The following is a 12,187-nucleotide window of genomic DNA, read 5'->3' as shown; positions in this document are numbered from 1 at the left end:
TTTGGGATCCTCCCTTTTTTGAGGAAAAATCCCCCATTTTCTAACAAAGCCCCTCCCATTTTTTACCTTTTTTTGGGGCTGTGACCCCTCCCCTGTCCCTCACCTGGCCCAGGTGAGCCCCCAAAGCCCCTCCCAACCCCCCCAGGAGGGCGGGGCCGCGTTACCTGTGCCGCTCAGGTTGGGGTTGGTGTAGTCCCAGGTGTCCTGGTCGTTCTTGAACACGTTCAGCCGGCTGGGCTGGGGGAGGGGCAGCGGGCAGGGCCGTGGGCACCTGCCCAGGTGTGCCCCAGGTATCCCCAGGTGTCCCCCCAGGTGTGCCCAGGTATCCCCAAGTGTGCTTAAGTACCCCCCAGGTGTGCCTAAGTACCCCCCAGGTGTCCCCAGGTATCCCCAGGTGTGCCCAGGTGTGCCTAAGTACCCCCCAGGTGTGCCCAGGTATCCCCAGGTGTGTCACCAGGTGTGCCCAGGTATCCCCAGGTGTGTCCCCAGGTATCCCCAGGTGTGCCCCAGATGTGTCCTCAGGTGTGCCCAGGTATCCCCAGGTGTGCCTAAGTACCCCCCAGGTGTGCCAAGGTACCCCCAGGTGTGCCCAGGTACCCCCAGGTATGCCCAGGTATCCCCAGCTGTGCCCAGGTGTGTCCCCAGGTACCCCCAGGTGTCCCCAGGTATCCCCAGGTGTGCCCACGTACCCCCAGGCGTGCCCCAGGTATCCCCAGGTGTGTCCCTAGGTGTGACCAGGTACCCCCAGGTGTGCCCCCAGGTCTGTCCAGGTACCCCCAGATGTCCTCAGGTACCCCCTAGTTTGCATCCAGGTACCCTCAGGTGTGCCCAGGTACCCCCAGGTGTCCCCAGATGTGTCCCCAGGTGTGCTCAGGTATCCCCAGGTGTGCCCAGGTATCCCCAGGTATGCCTAAGTACCCATCAGGTGTGTCTCAGGTACCCCCAGGTGTGCCCAGGTATCCCCAGGTGTGTCCCCAGGTACCCCCAGGTGTGACCAGGTACCTCCAGGTGTGCCCCAGGTATCTTCAGGTGTCCCCAGGTACCCCCAGGTGTCCCCAGATGTGTCCTCAGGTGTGCCCAGGTATCCCCAGGTGTGCCCCAGGTATCCCCTGGTGTGTCCAGGTACCGCCCCAGGTGTGTCCCCAGGTACCCCCCAGGTGTCCCTCCAGGTGTGCCCAGGTACCCCCAGGTTACCTAAGTACCCCCCAGGTGTGCCCAGGTATCCCCAGGTGTGTGCCCAGGTATCCCCAGGTACCCCCATGTGTGTCCCCAGGTATCCCCAGGTGTGTCCCCAGGTGTGCCCAGGTACCCCCAGGTGTGTCTCAGGTAGCCCCAGGTGTGTGCCTAGGTATCCCCAGGTACCCCCAGGTACCCCCAGGTGTGTCCAGGTGTGTCCCCAGGTACCCCCAGGTGTGTCCTCAGGTGTGTCCCAGGTGTGCCCAGGTGTGCCCAGGTGTCCCCAGGTGTCCCCAGGTGTGCCCACGTGTGTTCTCAGTGTCCCCAGCTGTCCCCAGGTGTGTTCTCATTTCCCCAGGTGTCCCCAGGTGTGTCCCCAGGTGTGTTCTTAGTTGCCCAGGCATGTCCCAGGTGTCCCCAGGTGTCCCCACGTGTGTCCCCAGCTGTCCCCAGGTGTGTCTCAGCTGTCCCCAGGTGTCCCCAGGTGTGTTTTCATTTACCCCAGGTGTGTCCCAGGTGTCCCCAGCTGTGCCCAGGTGTTCCCAGGTGTCCCAGCTGTCCCCAGGTGTGTCTTCAGGTACCTCCAGGTGTGCCCAGGTATCCCCAGGTGTCCCCAGGTATCTCCAGGTGTGTCCTCAGGTGTGCCTAAGTATCCCCCCAGTGTGCCCAAGTATCCCCAGGTGTGTCCCCAGGTGTGCCCAGGTGTGTCTCAGGTACCCCCAGGTGTGCCCAGGCACCCCCATGTGTGTCCCCAGGTGTCCCCAGGTATGCCCAGGTGTGTTCTCACTTATCCCCAGGTGTGTCCCCAGCTGTCCCCAGGTGTGTCCCAGCTGTTCCCAGGTGTCCCCACATGTGTTCTCAGTTCCCCAGGTGTCCCCAGTTGTGTCCCCAGGTGTGTTTTCAGTTACCCAGGTGTGTTCTCACTTATGCCCAGGTGTATCCCAAGTTGTTCCCAGCTGTCCCCAGGTGTGTCCCAGCTGTCCCCAGGTGTGTCCCCAGCTGTCCCAGCTGTCCCCAGGTGTGTCCCAGCTGTCCCCAGGTGTGTCCCCAACTGTCCCTAGCTGTCCCCAGGTGTGTCTCAGGTACCCCCAGGTGTCCCAGTTGTGTCCCAGGTGTCCCCAGATGTGTTCTCAGTTCCCCAGGTGTCCCCAGTTGTCTTCAGCTGTACCCAGGTGTGTTCTCAGCTCCCCAGGTGTGTCCCCAGGTGTGTCCCCAGGTGTCCCCTGGTGCGTTCTCAGTTCTCCAGGTGTGTTCTCACTTATGCCCAGGTGTGTCCCAAATTGTCCCCAGGTGTGTCCCCAGCTGTCCCCAGGTGTGTCCCCGGGTGTCCCCAGGTGTGTTCTCAGTTCCCCAGGTGTGTCCCAGATGTGTCCCCAACTGTCCCCAGGTGTGTCCCAGCTGTCCCCAGGTGTGTCCCAGGTGTGCCCAGGTGTGTCCCAGCTGTCCCCAACTGTCCCCAGGTGTGCCCAGGTGTGTCCTCAGGTGTGTCCCAACTGTCCCCAGATGTGTTCTCAGTTCCCCAGGTGTGTTCCCAGGTGTGTCCCCAGGTGTCCCCAGGTGTGTCCCAGCTGTCCCCAGCTGTGTCCCAGGTGTCCCCAGGTGTTCCCAGCTGTCCCCAGGTGTCCCCCAGGTGTATCCCAAGTTGTTCCCAGCTGTCCCCAGGTGTGTCCCCAGCTGTCCCCAGCTGTCCCCAGGTGTCCCCAGGTGTGTCCCAACTGTCCCCAGCTGTCCCCAGGTGTCCCCAGGTGTGTCCCAACTGTCCCCAGTTGTCCCCAGGTGTGTCCCAGGTGTCCCCAGGTGTGTTCTCAGTTCCCCAGGTATGTCCCAGGTGTCCCCAGGTGTGCCCAGCTGTCCCCAGCTGTGTCCCAGGTGTCCCCAGGTGTGTCCCAGCTGTCCCCAGCTGTCCCCAGGTGTGTCCCAGCTGTCCCCAGCTGTCCCCAGGTGTCCCCCCCAGGTGTCCCCAGGTGTCCCCAGCTGTCCCCAGGTGTGTCCCAGCTGTCCCCAGGTGTGTCCCAGCTGTCCCCAGCTGTCCCCAGGTGTCCCCCCCAGGTGTCCCCAGGTGTTCCCAGCTGTCCCCAGGTGTGTCCCAGCTGTTCCCAGGTGTGTTCTCAGTTCCCCAGGTGTGTCCCAGGTGTCCCCAGCTGTCCCCAGGTGTATCCCAGGTGTGTCCCAGCTGTCCCCAGGTGTCCCCAGGTGTCCCCAGCTGTCCCCAGGTGTCCCCAGGCGCGCTCACCTTGGCGTACTCGATCTTGAGGGTGCAGCAGCCCGAGTAGATGTCGGCGCCGTTGAGCGAGGCCTTGGCGCGCTGGGCGCTCTGCACCGAGTCGAACGTGCCGCGGGTCAAGGAAAATTCCGGAATTCTGGGAATTCCCACACAAATTTTGGGAATTTCCACACAAATTTTGGGGATTTCCACACAAATTTTGAGGATTTCCACACAAATTTTGGGGATTTCCACACAAATTTTGGGAGTTCCCACACAAATTTTGGGGGTTCTCACACAAATTTTGGGGATTTCCACACAAATTTTGGGGATTCTCACACAAATTTTGGGGATTCTCACACAAATTTTGGGAATTTCCACACAAATTTTGGGGATTTCCACACAAATTTTGGGGATTTCCACACAAATTTTGGGGATTCTCACACAAATTTTGGGGATTCTCACTCAAATTTTGGGGATTCTCACACAAATTTTGGGAGTTCCCACACAAATTTTGGGGGTTCCCACACAAATTTTGGGGATTTCCACACAAATTTTGGGGGTTCTCACCCAAATTTTGGGAATTCTCACACAAATTTTGGGAGTTCCCACACAAATTTTGGGGGTTCTCACACAAACGTTGGGAATTTCCACACAAATTTTGGGGATTCTCACACAAATTTTGGAAATTTTGGGAATTCCTACACAAATTTTGGGAATTTTGGGATATTCCACCATGGTCTGCAGGGTCCATCGGGATTTGGGAATTTGGGATTTGGGAATTTTGGAAATTTTGGATTTTGGGAATTGGAGAAATTCAGAATTGGGGATTTTGGGAATTTGAGATTTTGGGAATTTTGGGATTTTGGCAATTGGGGAATTTGGAATTTTGGGATTTGGGAATTTGGGAATTTTGAATTTTGGGATATTCCACCATGGCCTGCACACCCCCATGGGATTTAGAAATTTTGGATTTTGGGATTTTTGGATTTTGGGATTCTGGGAATTTGGGATTTTGGAATTTTAGGAATCTGGAATTTTGGATTTTGGGATATTCCACCATGGCCTGCACGCCCCCATGGGATTTGGAGACTTTTGGAATTTTGGATTTTGGGAATTTGGCAATTTTAGATTTTGGGATTTTGGGAATTTTGAATTTTAGGATATTCCACCATGGCCTGTATCCATGGGATTTGGAGATTTTTGGAATTTTGGATTTTTGGAATTTTGGATTTTGGGAATTTTAGGAATCTGGAATTTTGTATTTTGGGATATTCCACCATGGCCTGCACACACCCCCATGGGATTTGGGAATTTTGAGAATTGGGAATTTTGGAAATTTTGGATTTGGGGAATTGGGGAATTTCAGAATTTTGGATTTTGGGAATTGGAGAAATTCAGAATTGGGGATTTTGGGAATTCTGGGAATCTGAGATTTTGGGAATTGAGGAATTTCAGAATTGGGGATTATGGGAATTTAGGGATTTGGGAATTTGGGAATTTTGGGATATTCCACCATGGCCTGCAGGCCCCCATGGGATTTGGGAATTTTGGGATTTGGGAATTCTGGAAATTTTAGATTTTAGGAATTGGGAAAATTCAGAATTGGGGATTTTGGGAATTTTGGGAATCTGAGATTTTGAGAATTGGGGAATTTCAGAATTGGGGATTTTGGGAATTTTGGGAATCTGAGATTTTGGCATTTGGGGAATTTCAGAATTGGGGATTTTGGGAATTTTGGGAATTTTGGGATTTGGGAATTTGGAAACTCTAGATTTTAGGAATTGGGAAAATTCAGAATTGGGAGATTTTTGGGATTTTGGAATTTTAGGAATCTGGAATTTTGTATTTTGGGATATTCCACCATGGCCTGCATGTCCCCATGGGATTTAGGAATTTTGGGAATAGGGGATTTTGGGAATTTTAGGATATTCCACCATGGCCTGCAGGGTCCATCAGGATTTGGGAATTTGGGATTTGGGAATTTTGGAAATTGGGGAATTTCAGAATTGGGGATTTTGGGAATTTTGGGATTTTGGGAATTGGGAAAATTCAGAATTGGGGATTTTGGGAATTGGAGATTTTGGGAATTTTGGAATTTTGGGATTTTGGGAATTGGGGAATTTCAGAATTGGGGATTTTGGGTTTTTTGGGATATTCCACCATGGCCTGCACACTCCCATGGGATTTGGGAATTTTGGATTTTGGGAATTTGGGATTTTGGAATTTTAGGAATCTGGAATTTTGTATTTTGGATATTCCACCATGGCCTGCACACCCCCATGGGATTTGGGAATTTTGGGAATTTTGATTTTTGGGAATTTTAGGAATCTGGAATTTTGTATTTTAGGATATTCCACCATGGCCTGCACACCCCCATGGGATTTAGGAATTTTGGATTTTGGGAATTTTGGATTTTGGGATTCTGGGAATTTGGGATTTTGGGAATTTTAGGAATCTGGAATTTTGGGAATTTTAGGATATTCCACCATGGCCTGCACACCCCCATGAGATTTGGGAATTTTGGGAATTTGGGAATTTCAGGATATTCCACCATGGCCTGCACGCCCCCATGGGATTTGGGAATTCTGGAAATTTTAGATTTTGGGAATTGGGAAAATTCAGAATTGGGCATTTTTGGGATTTTGGAATTTTAGGAATCTGGAATTTTGTATTTTGGGATATTCCACCACGGCCTGCACGCCCCCATGGGATCTGGGAATTTTGGGAATTTGGGATTTTGGGAATTTCAGGATATTCCACCATGGCCTGCACGCCGTTCTTGCGGAAGATGACGATTCTCTGCACGGGCCCGCAGGGGTTGCAGATGGTGTAGAGCACGTCCTGGGGGGAAAGGGGGGTCAGGGGCGCCCCAAAACCCCAAAAGGGATCCCAAAAACACAAAAGGGATCCTAAAAACCCAACCTGGGATCCTAAAAACCCAACCTGGGATCCTAAAATCCAACCTGGGATCCCAAAAACCAAGTCAGGACACCCCAAAATTCCAATCACCGCGGTGATGGAGCAGATGGGGTTGAGGATGGTGAAGAGCAGCACGTTGGGGGTGACCCCAAACCCCAACAAACCCCAATAAAACTCAACAAAACTCTACAAAACCCCAATAAAACTCTACAAAAACCCAACAAACCCCAATAAAACCCTATAAAACCACAATAAAACTCAATAAAACTCAATAAAACCCAACAAACCCCAATAAAACCCAATAAAACTCCATAAAACTCTATAAAACCCCAGTAAAACCCAACAAACCCCAATAAAACCCCAATAAAACCCCAACAAACTCCAATAAAACTCAATAAAATCCTATAAAACTCAATAAAACCCCAATAAAACTCAATAAAACCCCAATAAAACTCTACAAAACCCCAATAAAACTCTATAAAACCCCAATGAAAACCCAACAAACCCCAATAAATCCCAATAAAACCCAACAAATCCCAATAAAACCCAACAAATCCCAATAAAACCCCAACAAACCCCAAAAAAACACAATAAAACCCGATAAAACTCTATAAAACCCCAATAAAGTCCCAATAAAAACCCAACAAACCCCAAAAAACTCCAATAAAACCCAATAAAACTCCAATAAAACCCAACAAACCCCAATAAAACTCAATAAATCCCAATAAAACCCCAAGAAATCCCAATAAAACTCTACAAAACCCCAACAAAACTCTACAAAACCCCAACAAAACCAAATAAACCCCAATAAAACTCAATTAAACCCCAATAAAACCCCAATAACCCCCCCAAATCACCGTGGTGATGGAGTAGATGGGGTTGAGGATGGTGAAGAGCAGCACGTTGTTGACGCCGCGCGCGTCCTCGCTGTCGCCGGGCCGGGAGATCTTCTGGCTGGTGGAGTAGTTGACGAAGGCCGGGTGCCCCGCGAAGTAGATCTGGTTGTCGGCCGCGTAGTTGACGGCGTTGCAGGCGCCCAGGATGTCCTCGAACTCCACCAGGGCCTGGCGCTTCTTGGGCATCACCACCACGTAGCTGGCATGGGGACAGGGACAGGGACGTTGGGACTGCGGTGTCACCACCCCATGGTGTCACCATCCCATGGTGGGACAGGGACATTGTCACTGCGGTGTCACCGATCCATGGTGTCACCATCCCATGGTGGGACAGGGACATTGTCACTGCGGTGTCACCATCCCATGGTGTCACCATCCCATGGTGGGATCAACCCCAGGCATCACCACCACGTAGCTGGCATGGGGACAGGGACGTTGTCACTGTGGTGTCACCAACCCCTGGTGTCACCATCCCGTGGTGGGACAGGGACATTGTCACTGTGGTGTCACCACCCCATGGTGGGACAGGGACGTTGTCACTGTGGTGTCACCAATCCCTGGTGTCACCATCCCATGGTGGGACAGGGACATTGTCACTGTGGTGTCACCATCCTGTGGTGTCACCACCCCACGGTGTCACCATCCCACGGTGGGACAGGGATGTTGTCACTGTGGTGTCACCACCCCTGGTGTCACCATCCCATGGTGGGACAGGGACGTTGTCACTGTGGTGTCACCACCCCGTGGTGGGACATGGACATTGTCACTGTGGTGTCACCAATCCCTGGTGTCGCCACCCCATGGTGGGACAGGGACATTGTCACTGTGGTGCCACCACCCCCTGGTGTCACCATCACGTAGTTCGGACGGGGACAAGGACATTGTCACTGTCCCCAGCACGCTGTCCCCAGAGTCCCTAATACAGCCCCTGGTGTCCCCAATATGTCGTCCCCAGTGTCTCCAATACACTTTCCCTGGTGTCCCCAGTATGTCCCCAGTGTCCCCAGCACAGTGTCCCCAATGTGTCCCCAGTGTCCCCAATACACTTTCCCTGGTGTCCCCAGTGTCCCCAGTGTGTCCCCAGTATCCCCAATGCACTTTCCCTGGTGTCTCCACTGTCCCCAGCATGTCTCCACTGTCCCCAGTGTCCCCAGCACAGTGTCCCCAGCATGTTCCCAATATGTCCCCCCACTGTCCCCAGCACACTGTCCCTAGTGTCCCCAATACACATTCCCAGCATGTCCCCAATGTCCCCAGCACAGTGTCTCCACTGTCCCCAGTATGTCCCCAGTGTCCCCAGTATGTCCCCAGTGTCCCCAATACACTTTCCCTGGTGTCTCCAGTGTCCCCAGTATGCCCCCAGTATGCCCAGTACACTTTCCTGGTGTCCCCAATGTCCTCAGTACAGCGTGTCCACTGTCCCCAGTATGTGCCCAGCGTCTGAAGCACGTCCCCAAGGTCCCCAGTGTCCCCAACACACTCTTCCTGGTGTCCCCAGTGTCCCCAGCATGTCCCCAGTGTCCTTAGCACAGTGTCCCCACTGTCCCCAGTATGTCCCCAGCATGTCCTCAGTGTCCCCAGTATGTCCCCAATGTCCTTAGCACAGTGTCCCCACCGTCCCCAGTATGTCCCCAGTGTCCAAAGCACGTCCCCAGTGTCCCCAGTATGTCCCCAGTGTCCCCAGTGTTCCCAGTATGTCCCCAACAGTGTTCCCAGCACAGTGTCCCCAGTGTTCCCAGTATGTCCCCAACGTCCCAAACACACTTTCCCTGGTGTCCGCAGTGTCTCCAGCATGTCCTCAGTGTCCCCAGCACACTGTCCCCAGTGTCCCCAGCATGTCCTCAGTGTCCCCAGCATGTCCCCACTGTCCCCAGTATGTGCCCAGTGTCTGAAGCACGTCCCCAAGGTCCCCAGTGTCCCCAACACACTCTTCCTGGTGTCCCCAGTGTCCCCAGCATGTCCCCAGTGTCCTTAGCACAGTGTCCCCACTGTCCCCAGTGTGTCCCCAGTGTCTGAAGCACATCCCCAGTGTCCCCAGTATGTCCCCAGTGTCCCCAGTATGCCCCCACTGTCCCCAGCATGTCCCCAGGGTCCCCAACACACTTTCCCTGGTGTCCCCAGTATGTCCCCAGCATGTCCCCAATGTCCTTAGCACAGTGTCCCCACCGTCCCCAGTATGTCCCCAGTGTCCAAAGCACGTCCCCAGTGTCCCCAGTGTTTCCAGTATGTCCCCAACAGTGTTCCCAGCACAGTGTCCCCAGTGTCCCCAGCATGTTCCCAGTGTCCCCAGCACAGTGTCCCCACTGTCCCCAGTATGTCCCCACTGTCCCCAGTGTCCCCACCTGATGGGCCCGAACTCCTGCAGCGCCTCCACCAGATCGGCCTCCACGATGCCGTCGATGAGGCCGCGGATGTGAACCACGGGCGACGCCGGCGTCTTGTGGGGATCCTCATAATTCTCCTGGCCAAGGGAGGGGACACCGAGGGCTTGGGGACACCCCAAAAACCCCGCAGCAAAATCGGCTCTGACCCCCTCAAAACCTCTGACCTCAAGGGATGTTTGACCCCCACAAATATTTGCCTCCCTCAAAAGTGATTTTTTGTCCCTTCCCAGCCCTTCCTGCCACATTTGTCCCCTCAGAACTTCCCGAATTTTCCAAAATCCGGGCCTGCCTCAGCTCCACTTCCCCTCATGAGGGTCCCTCAGGTGCCCTCAGCCCTTCCCGACAGATTTGTCCCCTCAGAATTCCCGAATTTTCCAAAATCTCGGCCTCCCTCAGCTCCTCTTCCCCTCATGAAGATCCCCAAAGTGCCCTCAGCCCTTCCCACCACATTTGTCCCCTCAGAACTTCACCAATTTTCCCCCTTCAGAAAAATCCGGGTCTCCCTCAGCTCCTCTTCCCCTCATGAAGATCCCCAAGGTGCCCTCAGCCATTCCCGCCACATTTGTCCCCTCAGAACTTCCCAAATTTTCCGAAATCTTGGCCTCCTTCAGCTCCTCTCCCCTCATTTACCCTCATGAAGGTGCCCTAATTGCCCTCAGCCCTTCCCGCCACATTTGTCCCCTCAGAACTTCCCGAATTTTCCCCCTCAGAAAAATTTCGGCCTCCCTCAGCTCCTCTTCCCCTCATGAAGATCCCCAAGGTCCCCTCAGAACTTCCCGAATTTTCCAAAATCTCGGCCTCCTTCAGCTCCTCTTCCCCTCATTTACCCTCATGAGGGTCCCTCAGGTGCCCTCAGCCCTTCCCGCCACATTTGTCCCCTCAGAACTTCCCGAATTTTCCCCCTCAGAAAAATTTCGGCCTCCCTCAGCTCCTCTTCCCCTCATGAAAATCCCCAAGGCGCCCTCAGCCCTTCCCGCCACATTTGTCCCCTCAGAACTTCACGAATTTTCCGAAATCTCGGCCTCCCTCAGCTCCTCTTCCCCTCATGAAGATCCCCAAGGTGCCCTCAGCCCTTCCCGACAAATTTCTCCCTCAGAACTTCCCGAATTTTCCAAAATCTCGGCCTCCCTCAGCTCCTCTTCCCCTCATTTACCCTCATGAAGGTCCCGTAATTGCCCTCAGCCCTTCCCGACAGATTTGTCCCCTCAGAACTTCACGAATTTTCCAAAATCTCGGCCTCCCTCAGCTCCTCTTCCCCTCATGAAGAACTCCAAGGTGCCCTCAGCCCTTTCCGACAAATTTCTCCCCTCAGAACTTCCCAAAGTTTCCCCCCTCATAAAAATCCGGGTCTCCCTCAGCTCCTCTCCCCCTCACGAAAATCCCCAAGGTGCCCTCAGCCCTTCCCGCCACATTTGTCCCCTCAGAACTTCCCCGCCTGCATTTTTACCCCTCAGAAAAATCTCGGCCTCCCTCATTCACCCTCATGAGGGTCCCCCAGGTGCCCTCAGCCCCCATTTCTGCACATCTGCTCCCTCACGGCGGCTGTTTCACCCCCCCCTCAGGCCCTGCCGCCATATTTAGCCTTCTTCTCCCCCTCAAAGCGCGATTCTGCCCCCGCTTCCCCACAGAAAATCCATTCCCCGCTCTCACCGCTCCTCCCGCTCCGGCCCCGCCGCCCGCGCCCCCCGGCCCGCCGGGCCCGTGAGGCGGCGGCTCCGCGCCTTCGGTTTTCAGGCGCTTAGGAGCCCTCCCTCCTTCGCCGCCGCCACCGCCTCCGTAATATCGGCCCGAACCGCCGCCGCCGCCGCCCGCCGCCATCTTCCCCATTTCGGTTCCGCGCCCGCCGCCCTCGGCGCCCTGAGGGCCGCGCCACCGCCGCCGCGACATGGCGCCCCGCTCCGCCGTCCCGCCCACGACACCCCCCCAATTGGCCCGCCCACGCGTCAATCAAGGTTTTCCGTGCATCCCATTGGCTGACGCCCTTCCCGCCGCGCCCGCGAGGCCGAACGCCGTTGTGATTGGCCCAGCCGCAAAAAAGATTCCCGCGCCTATTGGTCCGCTGAGCTGCCAATCAACGGCCTGCTGAGGATACCATTGGTCGCCGCGCGCAGCGCTCCGCCCGCCCACCGCGCTGATTGGAGGAGAGGCTGCCGGTCAGGGCGAGGCCCTGCCCTTCTACTTGTCCAAGCTGCAGCTCCCGCCTCCCTCTTCCCACAGCGCCCTTCGCCGGGGCCGCGGGGTCCCCCGACATCATCCGGCCATGATTGGCTCTTCTCGAGCGGTCCTGGCCGCTGGTGTTGCCCACCGGGCCTGCCGCTCGCTCATTGGCTGAGCTGCACGTCAATCAACGCCCACTCCCGCAGCCAAACGCTGTGATTGGCCAGTTTGCTCACGCTCTCGCTCGGGATTGGCCGGCGCGTGTGGGCCCCGCCGACGTTGTTGGCTCAGCTGGGGACATTTTCCCCCCGCCCCCGTAACTGCGGGAGCACCTGGGAGGGCACTGGGGGTAACTGGGAGCACTGGAGAGCGCTCCAATCGCTCCCATTGTAAGCCCCACGCCCCTAGGATCCAACCAATCACCGGGCCCCTCTCATTTCCACCCCCGT

General features: G+C 55.2%; 1 protein-coding gene across 1 annotated transcript in view; it reads right to left on the bottom strand.

The window, feature by feature from the left end:
- Positions 1-11,423, bottom strand: part of HNRNPL (heterogeneous nuclear ribonucleoprotein L) — a gene marked incomplete at its 3' end in the record, with an annotated part of 41,246 nt that extends 29,823 nt beyond the window's left edge. Inside the window, 6 exon segments of the mRNA XM_033083881.2 lie at positions 165-237; positions 3,410-3,506; positions 6,138-6,223; positions 7,159-7,396; positions 9,540-9,658; positions 11,232-11,423. Coding sequence (XP_032939772.1) covers positions 165-237; positions 3,410-3,506; positions 6,138-6,223; positions 7,159-7,396; positions 9,540-9,658; positions 11,232-11,408 — 790 coding nt within the window.
- Between the last annotated feature and the right edge of the window lie 764 nt (positions 11,424-12,187).

This window comes from Catharus ustulatus, chromosome 34, assembly GCF_009819885.2.
Source record: "Catharus ustulatus isolate bCatUst1 chromosome 34, bCatUst1.pri.v2, whole genome shotgun sequence".
Lineage (NCBI taxonomy): Eukaryota > Metazoa > Chordata > Aves > Passeriformes > Turdidae > Catharus > Catharus ustulatus.
Note: the sequence above shows the minus strand (reverse complement) of the source record. Positions and strands in the feature narration are given on the sequence as shown.